Source organism: Dendrobates tinctorius, unplaced genomic scaffold (assembly GCF_039654945.1).
Source record: "Dendrobates tinctorius isolate UK_male_01 unplaced genomic scaffold, ASM3965494v1 ptg000007l, whole genome shotgun sequence".
NCBI lineage: Eukaryota > Metazoa > Chordata > Amphibia > Anura > Dendrobatidae > Dendrobates > Dendrobates tinctorius.
Genome location: NW_027361675.1, coordinates 55,427,359 through 55,446,836, shown reverse-complemented (window position 1 = coordinate 55,446,836; position 19,478 = coordinate 55,427,359). Strand labels below are relative to the sequence as shown.

At 40.1% G+C, this 19,478-nt stretch overlaps 1 protein-coding gene across 1 annotated transcript in view; it reads right to left on the bottom strand.

Annotated features, from left to right (window-relative positions):
* Nucleotides 1-19,478, bottom strand: part of LOC141086031 (uncharacterized) — a 971,752-nt gene that overhangs the window by 622,161 nt on the left and 330,113 nt on the right. Inside the window, exons 46-47 of the mRNA XM_073571764.1 lie at nt 3,421-3,600; nt 401-591 (exon numbers count right to left, since the gene is read on the bottom strand). Coding sequence (XP_073427865.1) covers nt 401-591; nt 3,421-3,600 — 371 coding nt within the window. The remainder of the gene's footprint in view (nt 1-400; nt 592-3,420; nt 3,601-19,478) is intronic.

Sequence of the window (19,478 nt, the reverse complement as noted above, 5' to 3'; positions counted from 1 at the left end):
CAGTATAATCTAGGTGACGCCATGAATACTTCCCCGCAATGGGTAGAAATGCATCCACGGTGTGACAATAAACTGACGATGTAACTGAAAAGCTAATGAATCCAATGGCTTGGCTCGAGAATGTACAATGTGTATTGGCATAAAACGCATGATCGTAGGTGTTATATTTAAGTTATCCAAGGGAAGATGTAACTGTGGAGCTTTTGTTGCTATCGTTTCAGCGTGCCACTGTTTATAAAGCTTCGATAGCTCAGTGATGGCTGCCACATGTCTGCTGAAAGTGTCCATGGTACGCCAGGCATCTGGACTTCACAGATATGTAGCCTGCAGCAAGCACAATCACTCCAATAACTTTGATGATGCATTCAAATTAGTCATTATGAGCTACATCTGTACTTACTGTTTGGTATTTTGGTGCCAGCTGAACCAGATGGGAAACTTTGGATACAAATTTGTTACTGGGAAAAATATGACATTTTTCTGCAGCTTTTATTATGGCACTCGGGACGCTGGAGTCTTCTGTACATTCAGATGAGGGAACCTGCTGTCCAGGACCATATTTCCCAGCAATGACTGCAGGGATCAGACCATCTGGAGCAAAAGACATAACAGATTTAGTAGTAGGAAATAGTTTATACTGCTGTATGCTAAAAACGCAAATTTACAGAAAAGAGCCCTTGCTTTTTATATGCGCGTCTACTGTAAGTATATTAATTGTCACAGTTAGGAAAAGCCATATGGCGTCAAGATATAGAACAGCTTCTAGCAAATTTGTGAAAACAAGCTTAAATGCATAACGTTAACATTTTTAACAACAAAAAATACATATTTGGGGAATCAAGAATAAGTCACATAAAATGGTTAATTAAATGCAACTACAAGACACACATGGAAGCTCTAAAGTGCTGTTCCTTTCTTTACATCTTGGAAGAAGGTCATTTTCTGTGTGTTATTTAGAATATGTGCAGAAGTCTAACTGACCTCGCTATATTCAATGAGATATAATGGGGGGCCCATAGGTATTTTTATGTCCGGGATCTGACATTTCTGTTATTTTTGTCGACCTGTCTCTCTGATGAAGCAGAACCAAAGAAATATCCAATGTATATATAAACTGAGCCTTAATTCTTTTTATTATGATTTTATAAATGGGTAACAACAAGGTATAATAAACGGAGCTGTTTTGATTGACTTCCCTGGTTCTCTAGAAGATGAGGTGATCTTTGCAGCCTCTCATTAACATACCCCCCGACTACCATTTACAGCCCTCTAACAGCATTCAAAAACGGTTTTCCTAAATAGATTACAAAAACAAATGGAGAATGACATATTAAAAAGGAATATTCAGAATTAGAAAAACATGGCTGATTTATTCCAAAACCAGAACCACTCCAGTCCATGGGTTGTTCATGCTATTGTAACTTAGCCTCATTTGCGTCAAGGAGCTGAGCTGTGAAACACAAACTCAACCAACGACAAGTGTTTATGAAAGAAAATATCCATGTTTTACATGTGTTACCTCACAGTTTGCATTGCATTATAGATGCTTCAATAGAAATATGTGCTGGAGTCAGTATACATTTGATACTTTAATTGCCTCCATGCTTTACATGCATCATTTGCACAGTTGTAATCAAAATTATTCAGCCGCCATTGCACATCGGATTCATTAGCAAATTTTACAAACTTTCTGTTGTTTATAATAAACCAGTAAAAAAATAACAATTTAAATAGATCAACAACTAATGCAGCGAGTGGTTTCTCCAACTTCACCAAGTGCCACTTTTCCAGACTACTGCAGTCGCACAAATTTTTAATCTCACTCTAAAGAATCCCTCATAGGAGCAGACATGTGAAAATCAGGAGTTGTCTCAAGCACCCCCTATGCAACTAATCAAGGGCTTCATTAGTAGACATGAGCAAATATCATTGGCTCCTTCCTTATTCGGCAAGCTATAGCACTTACCGAAGAAGCTGCCGCGGGAACTTGGATATCTGGATCGCTCCTGATAATCTGTTGTTCGTTGCACAGCTGCATGTGTCACGGCTGTGTGACAGTCACAACACTTGCATGGAGAGCCTGTGTGCTGTGACTGTCACACAGCTGCGACACATGCAGCTGCGGCGCCGGACACCTGATTATCGGGAGCTCTCCAGGTATTCGGGTTCACACTGCAGCTTCTTTGTAAGCACTATAGCTTGCCGAATAAAGAGGGAGCCGACGATGTTCGCTCATCTCTATTCACTAATATCTTTAGGTGTGCTAGAGATAAAACACATGAAATACCTGGACTGGCTAGGGGTTGATTGTGAAATTTGATTGCATATTAGAAATAAGGATACGTCAAGAGAGTGGTCAAAAACTTGTGACACTATCTGAACTTCACAAAGAGTAGGAGTTATCACCGACTGTCACTAGATTCCTTAGGAGACAGGTGGTCAAGAACTCATGAGTGACTGCAGACAAAGTTTCATTTAGCATACTATACCCTGAAGATCATGCCTGAACTCCAACACGTACACCAGCACTGACCAAATATCACTAGAAAAGTTGTCTCCAATTTGCCCAAAACATTATCAATTTTGTTAATAAACCGAATTTGCAAAGTGGGTATTACAATTTTAACTGTATTTAATGTTCCCATGTGGCCGAAATTGAAAGGAGAACATGATTTGCTACATATTTCCAACATGATCATGGACTGTAAGAAACTGTAAATGAATGCATCAATCTGCTCTGTCTTTGTCGCAAATAGTTTGAAAGTCTTCCAGGAATAGTGTTCTGCTTTTGCTTAGTTCTATTAAAAATAATTTTAAAGATAATGGTTGGATCCATACCCAACAGAAGAAATCCTGCAGAGTAGAAAAAAAACTCTTCTAGGCAAACAAGTTGCGCATTACAGCTAACACGTTTTGGAAAATGTTCCTATTCTTTTCTAAAAAAGTGGATCTCATTTACCAGACAGTGGCTATTAAACAGTATACGGGGTTGTGCTCATACTCACTTGAGAGAGACTCTCACGATTCTCGTGCGAGTCTCTCGCATGAAAACCTGGCACTGCCGCCGACACTCAGGACCGGAGCGGCTGCATAGAAATACATGTAGCCGCATGCTCCGGTCTGGAATCATGCGAGTCTCTCATGAGTATGAGCCCTAAGGCACATACTCGTATAACAGCTGATTGGTGAGGGTGCTGGATATGAGACCCCTATGATCCTTTATTGATGACCTATCCTAATGAGAAAAAGGACTGTGAAACCCCTTTGAAACTAACTTGAAGGATTTATTAAACCAGCATAATTCGAATTTGTTTCAGAAATTAATTATATCTAAAAATATATTGAAACATTTCCAACCCTATGTATTTATGTATTTGAGCAGAAAAAAATTCACTTAATAAGACTGTCAATTGTCCTTACCTGCTTCATCAACAGTGTTACATGAGCCATTCAGGAAGCTCAGGGTGTTTGGCCATTCTGCCTCAACAAATGACTTTAAAACACTTGCTTCAGTACTTGATAATTGTGCTAGCCAGCAATTCTGTATTGCAGAGACCACCGCTCTTTCCTCAAGGGTTTTCTTACTTTCCAACTCTTTTCCTTGCAAATAAAAGCAAAATCTTGCTATTAGATTAAAAAATGTTCTTAGAGGGTAAAGCTAAATGATGAACGTATATTAAAATACATTTTGATGCAGGAAAGATGTATATCTTTGTACCGTGTAAGCCAGACAGACTCCTTATCTATGAACTAGTCCAATATTTATGTTTCTCCCTCTCCCATAATGATAATTCTGCTTCACGTCACTTGTCTTATCTATTGCATTTCTTTCTGTGCTGTGTTGTGCATATATGTGTGATTCTTCAGATGTTGTATTAGTCAATGCCTGATGAAGAGACCTGAGTAGTCTCGAAAGCTTGCAATGTGTTACCATCTTTTCAGTTAGCCATTGAAAGGTATCAACCACTGAGGACTCTCCATTCTGAATATTTTTCTATTAAAATACATTACATTTATTTGGAGTCTGTGGTATCATTATGAATTGGGGAGAAAAGAGATCATACAAATAATGGTGTCCACACCTGACACAAAATAAACATTAAATATACATATAATTTTTATTAGAAACCTTCGACATGCACAAATGTACATTAAAACCATCTAAAAACACGTATAAAACATGGTCAATACACAGCACCCCCGAACAATAATCATATGGGACAACTAATAAGTGAAGCTCCACTAATATATATATGAGCCGGGCATGAAAGGTATATGTAATAAAGTTATATACATAGAATTACAAATATAACATGCAAGGACATGAATACAACCACATGATAAACCACTTGAATGTAATAAATCCATACAAAACAACCAAAGGCTGGAAAGTTCCTCTAATAGTGATGAGCGAGTATACTTGTTGCTCGGATTTTCCAGAGCATGCTCGGGTGTCCTCCAAGTATTTTGGCGGTCTCGCGAGACCACGACATCATCAATGGTCAGTGTCGCAAGGCATCCCTGGGAATGGGACTTGCCGGGAGCATCGCCAGGATCGGGAACGCTGCGTGGGACGCCGGAAGGTGAGAATAACACGAATTTTAAATTTTTTTATTATTTTTAACATTATATCTTTTTACTACTGATGCTGCATAGGCAGCCTCAATAGTAAAAAGTTGGTCACACTTGTCAAACACTGTTTGACAAGTGTGACCAACCTGTCAATCAGTTTTCCAAGCAATGCTACAGATCGCTTGTAAAACGCTAGCATTCTGCAAGCGAATTTCCGCTGGAATTCCAGACGTGTGTACATAGCCTTAAGGTTAGTGCTGTAGAGCAGTTTTGTCAGATGGGGCCAGGGCGCCCAAGTGTCCACATGGGCTATTGGTCCGGACAGCTCAGCAGCCACATAATGTTAAGTCATTATAGCCCATGTTACCCACGGCCACTGTGGGTCTTAGCAGTGGGCCAAAATAGGAAAGGAATGATGTGGCATCTCATCACCTGAGCCATTGCTTTTAGGGCAGAAGTTGGCTGGACTAAGGAAATGAAGGGAGTTGGATCTTCAACTAGATCGGTACAGAAGGGCCGGATGATTCACCAGGTGCCACCAAACAAAATGACTGACGAATTCGTGTCTGGGGTGAACCGGGCTGAAGGAAATGTGATTATAGCAAGGTCAGACCAGGAAGGAACTGGGAAGCAGTCTAAGACGGTCCAGTCCAGGCGTGTACTGCACAGAAGTGACAACGAGAAAGTGAAAGATGAGGAAGCAAGCAAATGTTATGATGTACAAACTGTGGATGTAACGTGCGAAATCCTAAGTAAAGAAAGCGATAAAGTTGTCTTGGACTGTGTCTCCATTGATGGGGGTCGCCTAGAAGAGGGACCGGTATGGCCTGGGAAGTGCCCGGGAGAAGCTGAAAGATGGAGATGCAGGTATGCCGAGGAGAAGAGTATTTCTTCATGTAGGGGAAGGACTAGACACACCTGTTACAGTAGTACAGGTCATGACTACAGTCCTGTCCCTCCCTTACAATAGAAGCTTGCATAATTGTACCTGAACTGTTTAAAGTGGCTTTCTGAAACTACAAAATTGATAGCCTGTCCTTACACTAAAGCATAACAATATGAGATCAACAGATTAAGGGCTATGCACATTTTATTGTTTACCAGGCACGGTTCTGTACTTTTGGTAGAGCTGTGCCTTAGTAGCATATTCAAAGGATCTGGGCTACTGTACATATATAAAGCCAAAAGATTGTCTTTTTAAGTTATTTACTTTGATAAAACATCAATATCCATTGCAGTGTATGGTATATAGATAGTCATTTAGTCTGCAACACTAAAGGCAGACAGACCAAAAAAAAAAAAGTACTGAATGGTCTAAAACAAGATCATAAATAAAATAGTGAAATTATTACTCCCCTCCACCTCTCTGCGGAGAGCTGATTAACTCGATATTTGTCTGAAGAGGTTTATGCAACTACAGCTCCATCATTAATCCTTACACTAATTTCAGCTCAAGTCAGGCCTGAAGAGACTGAACGCATAAAAGACTCAATCAAAGGACACAGAATAGTCTTCTCAAGCAGGTGGGAAACTAGTAAATCAATGACAATTCCTAGCCATGAAAGCAGAATGGTAAATGTATATGCACTTGGGGAACAAAACCTTGTGCAGAACTGTTATCATGAATGATGCTGCCAATAAAAAGGTTTAGTCTTAAATACCATCTTTATTATTATATCTGATCCATCTGGTGCGCCAGTATCGGATAATAACTTGTCCTTCTTGTTTTGCGGCAATGCAATTTACTTAATGTCCTTTGTGTCTCAACACTTGGATTCTAACTCAAGGCGCACATTTTTCCAACTAATTTCTGGATCACAAAGAAATTGGTCAGATTTCAAAATGTCAGTGACTGGTTAGCAATTCAAATGAAAGCAGCGGTAATTATGGCTTTTCTTTGTCTGGCATGCTGCACTGCATCAAAACTGACACAAATTCTGGGTTCCCTAATACCAGAGTGAGAAAATTAGTGTCCAAAATGATATGGAAATATACTACTCAGAGATTAATAACTGCTATACCGGAAAGAAAGATGGTCCTTTCAGTAGGTCTATTAAAGTGTGTGAAGGAATACGGAAAATAGCTGTGAAGCCATGTCTCCTGGAGGCAGCCAGCTCGGCATTATTACTCACGAGCTGTAATCACTTCTGTCAGTCGGATTTTGATGTATATAGAGAGAGATACATAAGTCGTGCACTACTCCAATATGCAGGCTTTTATAAAAAAAACACTATAGTTATCCGGTATTGAAGTCTTGAGTGTTGGTTGTTTATACATTCCCGTAGAGAAATTGATGCCATACATTTAGAAGCTTAAACCTACAAAGGAAAATTGATCCTCGGTGCAATGAGAACATCGATAACATTTTAAAATTGAATGGCAAATAATGCAAAAAGGCAACACTCGGCTCAGTGAATGGCAAGTAGAGATAATTACCAACTTTATGACTGGATGGGCATTTGTAATTGATATGACACGGTAAAATGATTAATCATTGAAGCATTTCAATCCAACATTTTAGTTTCATATACAAGGCTATGCTTTATACTTGACATCCAAGGCCACATTAAACAGAATCTGTCAGCAGGTTTTTGCAACCTCATCTGAGAGCAGTATGATGTAGGCAAAGAGAAGCTGAATCCAACAATGTATCACTTAGTTTACTGGGTGCAGCGGCAATAACACAATCAAAGTTCTTAGATTTAGCTATGCAGCAGAGCTTGGGAAGCTGCCCCTACCCACACGAGGCTCTCTATATACAATGTCTATAGACAATGAGCTGCTTATAGTGGGAGAGAATGAAGAGTCAGACTATCATTCAGTGTAAGTAAACAGCAGCACACAGCAAGACATGTGACACATCGCTGAAATCTGTGTTTTAACCCCTACCTCATGCTGCCCCCAGATTACATAGCAGAAACCTGGTGACAGACTTATTTTAAAGTGGTTTAAATTGACAAATATATGGAGGACTTATCTATATGATAGGTCATTAATGTAAAATAAGTGAAGGATCAGATAAGTTATGAATATCTAAGTGCCTGACCACTACTTTAATGATAATTCACATTGAAGAGAATCTGTCCTGTATGTTGGATGTACTGCAGTGAATCTACTATTAATTTATTTAGTAGGGGTACCAGGTGTTGACCTTCCACCAATCTTATATTTATGACCTATCATATGGACGTCAGCAGGAGTCCTCGGCTGATCTGTGAATGAACTAATTACCGTGGGAAAAAAGTCAGAAACTTTCCCACGGTAATTAGATCATCTACAGGCAGCCATTGAGGCTGCTCAGAGCTGAATCAATTCATTTTGTAGTAGATTACAGTGAGGCTGGTCGCATTAGCACTGGTCCTCAATGTAAACTATTTAACCCCTTCTGATGGATTGCAGCGTGGGACATGACTGAACAGCGGAGAGGTAAGGATATTGGTGATTTTTTATGTTATTTTTGTTGCAGGTCATGGTTTTATTTTGGATTACCAGACTAATAAAAATTTGTCAAAAACTTGGTGTATTTATTTCATTAAAAGACTTTTTAATTAATGTCTGTGTGTGGTTTTTAATCCTTTCTTTGTATAGGGTTAATAATGGATCGGCGTCTTATTGACACCTCTCCATTATTAATCGGCTTAATGTCACCTTACAATTGAATGGTGACATTAACCCTTTGTTATATTAACCCATTTGCCACCGCTAGAGGTTAATGGGAATAGAGAGGATAAGTGCCAGAATTGGCACATCTTATAGATGCGCCATTTCTGGGGTGTCTGGGGGCAGATTTTTGTAGCCAGGGGGGGGCCAAAAACAATGGTCTCTCTCATGGCTATTAAAATCTGCCCTCACTCACCTGCTTTACCTCTCTGATTGACAAATTACAGCGGGAGCCCACGCATTTTTTTTACAACGAATTAACCCCTTAAATTAACACCTACACCTCCCAAATTTTGCACACAAACCCTCATCTAATTATTAGTCAGGGACATATAAAAAAAAACATGAAATGAAATGGTTTACTGTATGTAAACCATGTGTCATGTCGGGTTGGGGAATGATTTGACAGAAGCCGGCAATTGAATTAGCGGCTATTCAGCTATGTAGAACTCTATGTAAATATATATATATATATATATATATATATATATATATATATATGTCTCAATAACATGTACATGTGTATATATATATATATATATATATATATATAGATATATATATAGATATATATATGGAAAAAAAATAGGCAGCACTCAAATTAAATGTGAAAAAAGTGGATACTTTACTGATCCTCAGATGGCAACGTTTCAACGGTGACCCGTCTTTATCAAGCCACCGGGTCACCGTTGAAACGTTGCCATCTGAGGATCAGTAAAGTATCCACTTTTTTCACATTTAATTTGAGTGCTGCCTATTTTTTTTCCTTTTGTCATTTTGGCTGTTTGGACACTGCTGAATAGGTTTTGCACCTGCTGTATTATTTTGGTAGTGCTGCCCTTTTTTCTTGAGATATATATATATATATATATATATATATATATATATATATTTATTCATTCTATCTGTATATATCTATTCTTTCGTTTGGATTTGAAAACCTGTCATCGGGCTTCATTATATGTCCGTTTTGCAAGCCTGCGAGGAAAAACCGGTATACGGATGCCATACGGATTACATACGGATGCTTACATGAGAAAAATACGCGGCCACACCCTGACAACGGATGACATACGGAGCACTATTTAGGGACCATTTATGCGTATTACGGACGTAAAATACGGTCCGTATTTTTCTACCTTGTGTGTGACTCCAGCCTAACTCTGTGTATCGTGAGCTGACAGACTCTCTTTAACTATACACAATGATTTTATAGTCCATTCAGTAACATCTAAATTCAATTACAGATCCCTACAGAACTGTATATATGTGTCAGCACAACTACTGGAGACAAATTGGATCTTAAATTAATAGCATAATTTTATTGAAATACATTAAAAATCCATAAAGGTAAAAGGAATCTAGATTATAGGGCATAAAACAGCAGGGGATTAAAATAAGAATCAATAACATACACTCGTATATAAAAAACAGGTAAAAGGCACGTAACAATAAGCAGTAAAACTCTACATATAAGATCACCCATCCACTGGGTCAGAAACCTTTTTAATGAGCATTTTCCTTAATGAACCCTTACATGAAAAGTATATAAATGGAGCCTTTTCAATAAAGTCATTTACGATTACTTATAGAAGCAGACAGACTTCCGTTAACTACGGTGGAGTTGTGTTAGTGTTAATATGCGCTGCATAATTTGCACGGTTGTTACGCTCAAGTAGATGATTTGCATAATCTGCATGGCTGTTATACTGAAGTAGATGATTTGCATGGTAGTTACTCTCATGTAGATGAAATTGTTGCTAATGTAGCTTGGAGTCATTGAAATTTAGGCCTATAATTTTAATATATACAAGAGGTACAGTGCTCTTTTATTCTACAGACCTTGACATTCAAGATCACAGATCCTTCCTATATCATCTTTACACACATCTCCAATGAAGTTTTGGTGCCATATATTCTTCCTTCTAAGCAGCTTCCCGTATTGAAATTTACGTGTACTTTTAATCTCTTTTACTGCATATACTGTATATGATGGATCTTTACACTTTCAGGTGACATACAGTGGGTACGGAAAGCATTCAGACCCCTTTAAATTTTTCACTCTTTGTTCCATTGCAGTTATTTGGTAAATTCAAAAAAGTTAATTTTTTTCTCATTAATGTACACTACACCTCATCTTGAATGAAACAAAAGACAGAAATGTAGAAATTTTTGAAAAGTTATTAAAAAAGAAAAACTGAAATATCACATGGTCATAAGTATTCAGACCCTTTGCTCAGTATTGAGTGGAAGCACCCTTTTGAGCTAGTACAGCCATGAGTCTTCTTGAGAATGATGCAACAAGTAATTCACACCTGGATTTGTGGATTCTCTGCCATTCTTCCTTTCAGATCTTCTCCAGTTCCATCAGGTTGGATGGCGAACGTTGGTGGACAGCCATTTTCAGGTGTATCCAGAGATGTTCAATTGGGTTTAGGCCAGGGCTCTGGCTGGGCCAGTCAAAAATGGTCACAGAGTTGTTCTGAAGCCACTCCTTTGTTATTTTAGCAGTGAGCTTAAGGTCATTGTCTTGTTGGAAGGTGAACCTTCAGCCAAGTCTGAGGTCCAGAGCACTCTGGAAGAGGTTTTCATCCAGGATATCTCTGTACTTGGCCGCATTCATGTTTCCTTCAATTGCAACCAGTCGTCCTGTGCCTGCAGCTGAAAAACACTCCCATAGCATGATGCTGCCACCACCAAGTCTCACTGTTGGGATTGTATTCGGCAGATGATGAGCTGTGCCTGGTTTTCTCCACACATACCACGTAGAATTATCACCAAAAAGTTCTATCTTCGTCTCATCAGACCAGAGAATTTTATTTATCACAGTCTAGGAGTCCTTCATGTGTTTCTTTAGCAAACACTATGCAGGCTTTCATATGTCTAGCACTGTGGAGAGCTTTCCATCGGGCCACTCTGCCATAAAGGCCTGACTGGTGGAGGGAAGCAGTGATAGTTGACTTTGTGGAACTTTCTCCCATCTCCCTACTGCATCAGTGGAGCTCAGCCAAAGTGATCTTTGGGTTCTTCTTTACCTCTCTCACCAAGGCTCTTCTCACACAATTGCTCAGTTTGGCTGGGTGGCCAGGTCTAGGAAGACTTCTGGTGGTCCCAAACTTCTTTCATTTAAGGATTATGGAGGCCACTGTGCTCTTAGGGAACTTAAGTACTGCAGAAATTTTTTTGTAACCTTGGCCAGATATGTGCCTTGCCACAATTCGGTCACTGAGCTCCTTGGCCACTTCCTTTGACCTCATTTGGTCTGAAATGCACTATGAGGTCTTAAGGGCCTGTCACACTAAGCGATATCACTAGCAATATCACTATAACGTCACTGGATTTTGTGACGTAGCAGCGATATTGCTAGCGATATCGCTGTGTGTGATACTTCCCTCCGACCGCTCTCCCGCTGGTTATCACTGATCGCGCGAGAACGTCCTGGACCGTTTCTCGTCGTCAGCTTCCTGCTGGGCTTCCTGCTGTGGAGACGAGCGACGCATGGACGCGGGCGGGAGGACGTCTTCATCGCCTCGTCTGACACGTAAGTTGCGACCCCCGACCCCTGCGATGTCGCTGGTGAGATCTGCCTGTGTGGCAGCTCACTAGCGACCACTTAGCGATGCACCAGCGATCCTGACCGCGTCATATCGCTGGTCGGGATTGCTGGTACATCGCTAAGTGTGACAGTACCTTTATATAGACAGGTGTGTGCCTTTACAAATAAACTCCTATCAGTTAATTTAAACACAGCTGGACTCCAATGAAGGAGTAGAACCATCTCAAGGAGGATCACAAAGAAATGGACAGCTTGTGACTTAAATATGAGTGTCTGAGCAAAGGGTCTGAATACTTATGACCATGTGATATTTCCTCTTCAGAGAAAGAAAGCGGACTTGAACTCTATAGCGCCATCTGTTGGTAGTAGCGATCCAACAAGTCACAATTGACCCTTTAACAAGTCTAGCAATATTACTTAGGATAAAAGCCAAATCAGAATCTCAATTTTCAGACAGTGCTTCTGGCTATTGGCCCTCTTCAGTGCAAAGTATGAGAACTGATTTGGCTACATGATCGCAGTGTACCGGAGGATCAGGGAAGCATCGGCAGGGAGGGGGCTCCCTCCGTGCTTCCCTGAGACCCCCGCAGCAGCACGATGGGCCTCCTTCCCTGTAGGTACCTGAATCCAATATGGCCACGGGGGCCTGCAGGGAGGCGTCTTTCTCAATGCCTGCTGAGAGGAGGCTCTGAGAAAGCCTGCAGCAGTGTCTGTCACATCGCTGATCTGACAGAGTGCTATGCAACCTGTCAGATCAGTGATCTGACATATTACAGTGATGTCACCCCCTGGGACAATGTAATAAAGTTAAAAGAAAAAAAAAAGGAGTGTAAAAGTAATATAAAAAAATCGCTGAATAAATTTTAAAAAAAAAAAATTCCCTAATAAATTCATTTTTTGAAAATAACAAAACAAAAAAAACAATAAAAGTACACATATTTAGTATCGACGCGTCCGTAATGACCTGCCCTATAACCCAGTCCCACTAGTTAACCCCTATATTGAACCCAATAAAAATAAAAAAAGAAGCAAAAAATAATATTTTATCATCATACAGCCAAGCAAAAAGTGCAATAACGCGCGATCAAAAAGACGGATATAAATAACCATGGTACCGCTGACAACGGTGTCTTGTCCCGCAAAAAACTAGCTGCTACACAGTGTTATCAGCGAAAAAATAATAAAGTTATAGCTCGCAGAATAAAGTGAAGCGATGCAAAAATAATTATTTTTTATATAAAATTGTTTTCATTGCATAAAAGCGCCAAAACATAAAAAAAGAAATAAATGAGGTATCACTGTAATCGTACCGACCCGGAGAATAAAACCACCTTATCAAAATTACCACACGCGGAATGGTGTAAACACACCCCCCAAAAGAAATTCATGAAATGCTGGTTTTTGTTCATTCTGCGTCCCAAAAATTGGAATAAAAAGTGATCAAAAAATGTCACTTGCCCGAAAATGGTACGAATAAAAACGTCAACGCGTCCCGCAAAAAATAAGACCTCACATGACTTGGTGGGTCAAAATCTGGAAAAATTATTGCTCGCAAAATGTGGTCATGCAAAAACTATTTTTATATTTTGTTATTTTATAACATAAAAATCCGCCATAAATAGTAAATCAAACCAAGGGGGGTTTGATTTACTCTTTATGGCGGGTTTTTATATTTGGCAGCTGTCACACGCTAAAAGATGTTTTTTATTGTAAAAATAGTTTTTGCATCACCACATTTTGCGAGCAATAATTTTTAGCAATAATTAAAGGGGTATCACCCCCTTAGTTATGGAAAAATAATAAAATAAAAAATGCATTTATTTCCATTTTCCCATTAGGGTTAGGCCTAGGGCTAGGGCTAGGGTTAGGGCTAAGGCTAGGGTTAGGGCTAAGGCTAGGGTTAGGGCTAGGGCTAGGGTTAGGGCTAGGGCTAGGGTTAAGGTTAGGGCTAGAATTAGGGCTGAGATTAGGGTTAGGGGTGTGTTGGGGTTAGGGATGGAGTTAGAGTTGGGGGTTTCCACTGTTTTGGCACATCAGGGGCTTTTCAAACAGTGACATGGCGTCCAATCTCAATTCCAGCCAAAAAAGTCAAATGGCGCTGCTCCCCTTCCGAGCTCTGTCATGCGCCCAAATAGTGGTTTACCCCCACATGTAGGGTATCAGCGTACTCAGAGCAAAATGGACATAATTGGGGGTGAAAAGAACGTTTTTGTGGAAAAAATATGATTTTTTAATTGTATGGCTGTACGTTATAAACTTCTGTGAAGCCCTTGGGGGTTCAAAGTGCTCACCACATAACTAGATAAGTTCCCTGGGGGTCTAGTTTCCAAAATGGGGTCACTTGTGGGGGTTTCCACTGATTAGGCACATCAGGAGCTCTCCAAACGTGACATGGCATCCGATCTGAATTCCAGCCAATTTTGCAGTGAAAAAGTCAAACGGCGCTCCTTCCCTTCTAAGCTCTGCCATGCGCCGAAACAGTGGTTCACCCCCACATGTCAGATATCAGCGTACTCAGGACAAATTGCACAATAACTTTTGCAGTCTAATTTCTCCTGTTACCCTTGGTAAAATAAAAAAATTGAACCTTAAGTAATTTTTTTGTGAAAAAAAGTTAAATGTTCATTTTTTTATACATTCAAAAAATTCCTGTGAAGCATCTGAAGGTTTAATAAACTTCTTGAATCTGGTATTGAGTACCTTGAGGGGTGCAGTTTTTAGAATGGTGTCACTTTTGGGTACCGTATATACTCGATCCGAGTATAAGTCGACCCCCCTAATTTTGCCACAAAAAACTGGGAGAACTTATTGACTCGAGTATAAGTCTAGGGTGGGAAATGCTCCATAGATTATTCCCCCATATGGTGTCCCCATAAGAAGCTCCATAGATTGTTCCCCCATATGCTGCCCCCACAAGAAGCTCCATAGATTGTTCCCCCATATGCTGCCCCCACAAGAAGCTCCATAGATTGTTCCCCCATATGCTGCCCCCACAAGAAGCTCCATAGATTGTTCCCTCATATGCTGCCCCCACAAGAAGCTCCATAGATTGTTCCCTCATATGCTGCCCCCATGCTGCTGCTGCATGTAAAAATAAAAAAATGACATGCTCACCGCTCCGTCGCTGGGTGTCAGATTCTCACCTGTCCTGCGTCCATGGCTGCTCACCGCTATCTGCCACGTCATCAGTCAGTGACGTTCAGACTTCAGGGGGCGCGGCGTGCACTAACCACGTCACCGCACCCTCTGCTGTCTGAAGTCACTGACCGATGACAGACAGCAGCAAGCAGCCATGGACGCAGGACAGGTGAGTATCGCTATACTTACCCGTCCTGACGCTGTCTCTTGAGCCCCCAGCTTCTCCGCGCTCTCTCTTCCTGCCTTCAGCGGTCATGTGGTACCGCTCATTAAAACTCATGAATATGCGCATATTCATGAGTTTTAATGAGCGGAACCACGTGACCGCTGAAGGCAGGAAGAGAGAGCACGGGGAGAAGCTGGGGGCTCAAGACACAGCGTCAGGACGGGTAAGTATGACCTGACACCCCCGCCCCCCCTCCCCCTCTGACCCCCTTTGTATATGACTCGAATATAAGACGAGAGGGGGACTTTCAGCCCAATTTTTTGGGCTGAAAATCTCGACTTATATTCAAGTATATACGGTATTTCTATCATATAGACCCCTCAAAGTGACTTCAAATGTGATGTGGTCCGTAAAAATAAAATGGTGTTGTAAAAATGAGAAATCGCTGGTCAACTTTTAATCCTTATAACTTCCTAACAAAAATATTTTGGTTCCCAAATTGTGCTGATGTAAAGTAAACATGTGGGAAATGTTACTTATTAAGTTTTTTGAGTGACATATCTCTGTGATTTAAGAGCATAAAAATTCAAAGCTGGAAAATTGCGAAATTTTCAAAATTTTTGCCAAATTTCCATTTTTTTCACAAATAAACGCAAGTTATATGAATGAAATTTTACCACTAACATGAAGTACAATATGTCAAGAGAAAAACAATTTCCCTTGTCATATCTGTAAACTCGTAAAGAGCTGGATATTGACTTAAAGGACCACTTAATATGGTGGTAATGGTGGTTTCCGAAAGGAGCCACTCCTTGGCTGGGTCCTTCCCTGGAGGAAGATCTGGCTAGTCCCATGTTTGAGACTCTTAAATGAGGCTCCACAGACTTTATTTGCATATTTGTATTTCCCAGGGAGCAATGCAACTAGGATTTCACAGATTGAGCGCCTTTGCTGGCTGCCGCAGTGTTTTCTTTAACTGGTCTCCCTGAGGTCAGTGATTGTTTCGTGATGTTGGTCTACTAGGCATTGCTCCCAACTATCCAGAATCCTACTCCACACTGATGAGGGGCAACACCCCAAAACAGCTGTCTGTGTATGGATACCTGGCCTTGGTATTTCCCTTGTCATATCTGTAAACTCGTAAAGAGCTGGATATTGACTTAAAGGGCCACTTAATATGGTGGTAATGGTGGTTTCCGAAAGGAGCCACTCCTTGGCTGGGTCCTTCCCTGGAGGAAGATCTGGCTAGTCCCGTGTTTGAGACACTTAAATGAGGCTCCACAGACTTTATTTGCAAGAGAAAAACAATGTCAGAATCACCGGGATCCATGGAAGCGTTCCAGAGTTATTACCTCATAAAGAGACAGTGGTCAGAATGGTAAAAATTGGCCCAGGCATTAACATGCAAACCACCCTTGGGAGTAAAGGGGTTAAATTTCCCAGAGGAGCATTGCATGGTGAATAAGCCTCCTTACCTTGACAAGCCACAGCTGGTATGTCACTCTCCTCAAGGAGAAACAGTACCCCTTAGACCTCATGTGATATTTCAGTTTTTCTTTTTTAATAAATTTGCAAAAATATCTACATTTCTGTTTTGTTCAGTCAAGATGGGGTGCAGAGTGTACATTAATGAGAAAAAAATGAACTTTTTTTAATTTACCAAATGGCTGTAGTGAAACAAAGAATGAAAAATTTAAAGGGGTCTGAATACTTTCCATACCCACTGTATATACAGTACTATTACGGATCTGTACCTTATACTTCTTACTGCTGAGGCAATAGATGGCAATGCATCAATACAAACAAGAAATTGTGTTTAGCTCTAAAGAAAAGTGTTTTGTGACTCATTGGAGGCAAAAAATGATACATCCAAGCGTGAAGTTATGTAGCAGCATGTCATCTGCTGAGACATACCTCTGCTTCATCAAGTACAAAGTCAATGGTCAAAGCAGAAAACAAATATATGTCACATAATATCCTTTAAGCTTTTGATGTAGTCTCTAGGAAATGTGCAACGAGATAAACAAGTCACCGATTTATGTGTACCTCAAACAGCAAGAAAAGAAGCCAACAACAGTATTTCTTTTTCTGGCGTATATATTACAGAGATATAAGCTTGTATCTGTAAATCATCCTCTTGCAGCACAATAGGTATTATTATGATATAAAAATAACAAATCCACTTCTTGTATCAGTTGTTTTCAATTGTCTCTACTGGACTTGTTAGTTGAAAACTATAAGCTTCCTTCATACTCATATCAAAGCTATTGTACTAATAAGGGACAGCCTAAAGAATTGAAGCCCAAGGTCATGTTCTCCATTGATCAGCATATTGAAAGGGCTATGGTCCTCAAAGATTTGTGGTAGTGTGTGATATTCTCAGCACAATGGTGTAGCTGTGGGTAGAACTAAGACATATTCCCAATTATGTGAGCATGCCCCTGCGTCTATTGCTGTAGCTTATGACTCTCCGAAATAAAGCCAAAAGTACCTGATGGAGGCAAACATGGTACTTTGAAAAACATCTGTTCTAGGTATCACTGGGTGACAGCAAACAAAGAAGTAAAATAGAATCATAGAATCATAGAATTGTAGAGTTGGAAGGGACCTCCTGGGCCATCTGGTCCAACCCCCCTGCTCAAAGCAGGATTCGCTAAATCATCCCAGTCAGATGTCTGTCCAGCCTCTGTTTGAAGGAGCCTGCCATTGAAGGAGAACTCACCACTTCTCGTGGCAGCCTGTTCCACTCATTGATCACTCTAACTGTCAAAAAGTTTTTTCTAATATCTAATCTGTGTCTCCTCCCATTCAGTTTCATCCCATTGCTTCTAGTCTTTCCTTGTGCAAATGAGAATAAAGTTGATCCTTCTACAATGTGACAGCCCTTTAGATATTTGTAGACAGCTATTAAGTCTCCTCTCAGTCTTCTCTTTTGCAAACTAAACATTCCCAAATCCTGCAACCTTTCCTCATAAGACAGGGTTTGCAGACCGGTCACCATTCTGGTCGCTCTTTTCTGAACTTGCTCCAGTTTGTTGATGTCTTTTTTAAAATGTGGTGCCCAAAACTGGACACAATATTCCAGATGAGTTCTGACCAAAGAGGAGTAGAGGGAAATAATGACTTCACGTGATCTAGACTGTATGCTTCTGTTAATACAACCTAGAATTGCATTTGCCTTTTTTGCTGCTGCATCACACTGTTGACTCATATTCAGTCTGTGATCTATTAGTATACCCAAGTCTTTTTCACATGTGCTGTCACTTAGCCCTATTTCTCCCATTCTATATATGCTTTTTTCATTTTTATTGCCCAGATGTAGTACTTTGCATTTCTCCCTGTTAAAAACCATTCTGTTAGTTGCTGCCCACTTCTCCAGTTTATTTAAATCTTTTTGAATCCTCTCTCTCTCTTCTCTAGTATTAGCTATCCCTCCTAGCTTTGTGTCATCAGCAAATTTAATCAGTTTACCCTCAATTCCTTCATCTAAATCGTTGATAAAGATGCTGAACAATACAGGGCCCAGGACAGAGCCCTGTGTTACCCCACTTGAGACATTCTTCCAACTGGATGTGCAGCCATTTACGACCACTCTTTGGGTCCGATCACTAAGCCAGTTATGAATCCACCTAACAGTTGCCTTGTCCATTCCATACTTAGTCATTTTTTCAATAAGGATTGTATGAGAGACTTTGTCAAATGCTTTGCTGAAGTCAAGATATACTATATCTACAGCATTTCCTTTATCCACCCAATCAGTGATACCGTCATAGAAGGAAATTAAGTTAGTCTGACATGACTTATTAGTTACAAACCCATGCTGACTCTGTTTAATCACTTCATTCTTATCCAGGTATTGACATACATGTTGTTTAATAATTTGTTCAAAGATGTTTCCTGGTATAGAAGTCAGACTCACCGGCCTATAGTTGCCTGGGTCCACCTTCCCCTTTTTGAAGATAGGAACAACATTTGCTCTTCTCCAGTCTTCTGGGACTTCTCCTGTTCTCCAAGAATTTTCAAAGATTATGGAGAGGGGTTCAAAAATTTCTTCTGCTATCTCCTTCAGTACTCTGGGGTGTAATTCATCTGGACCTGGAGACTTGAATTCATTTAGGTTAGCTAAGTGTTTCCTCACTATCTTTCTGTTTATAGATATCCTGGATTCTTCTATTCCCTTAATAGGACAGTGAATAACAGTTGATGTTACATTTCCTTTCTGAGAGAAAACAGATGCAAAATAGGAATTTAAAAGTTCAGCCTTCTCAACATCCTGTCTTACCATTTCATCATTTTCATCCTGTAAAAATCCTATAGCATCTTTGACTTTTCTTTTACTTTTGACATATCCCCAAAATCCTTTATTATTGCTTTTGACATCTCTTG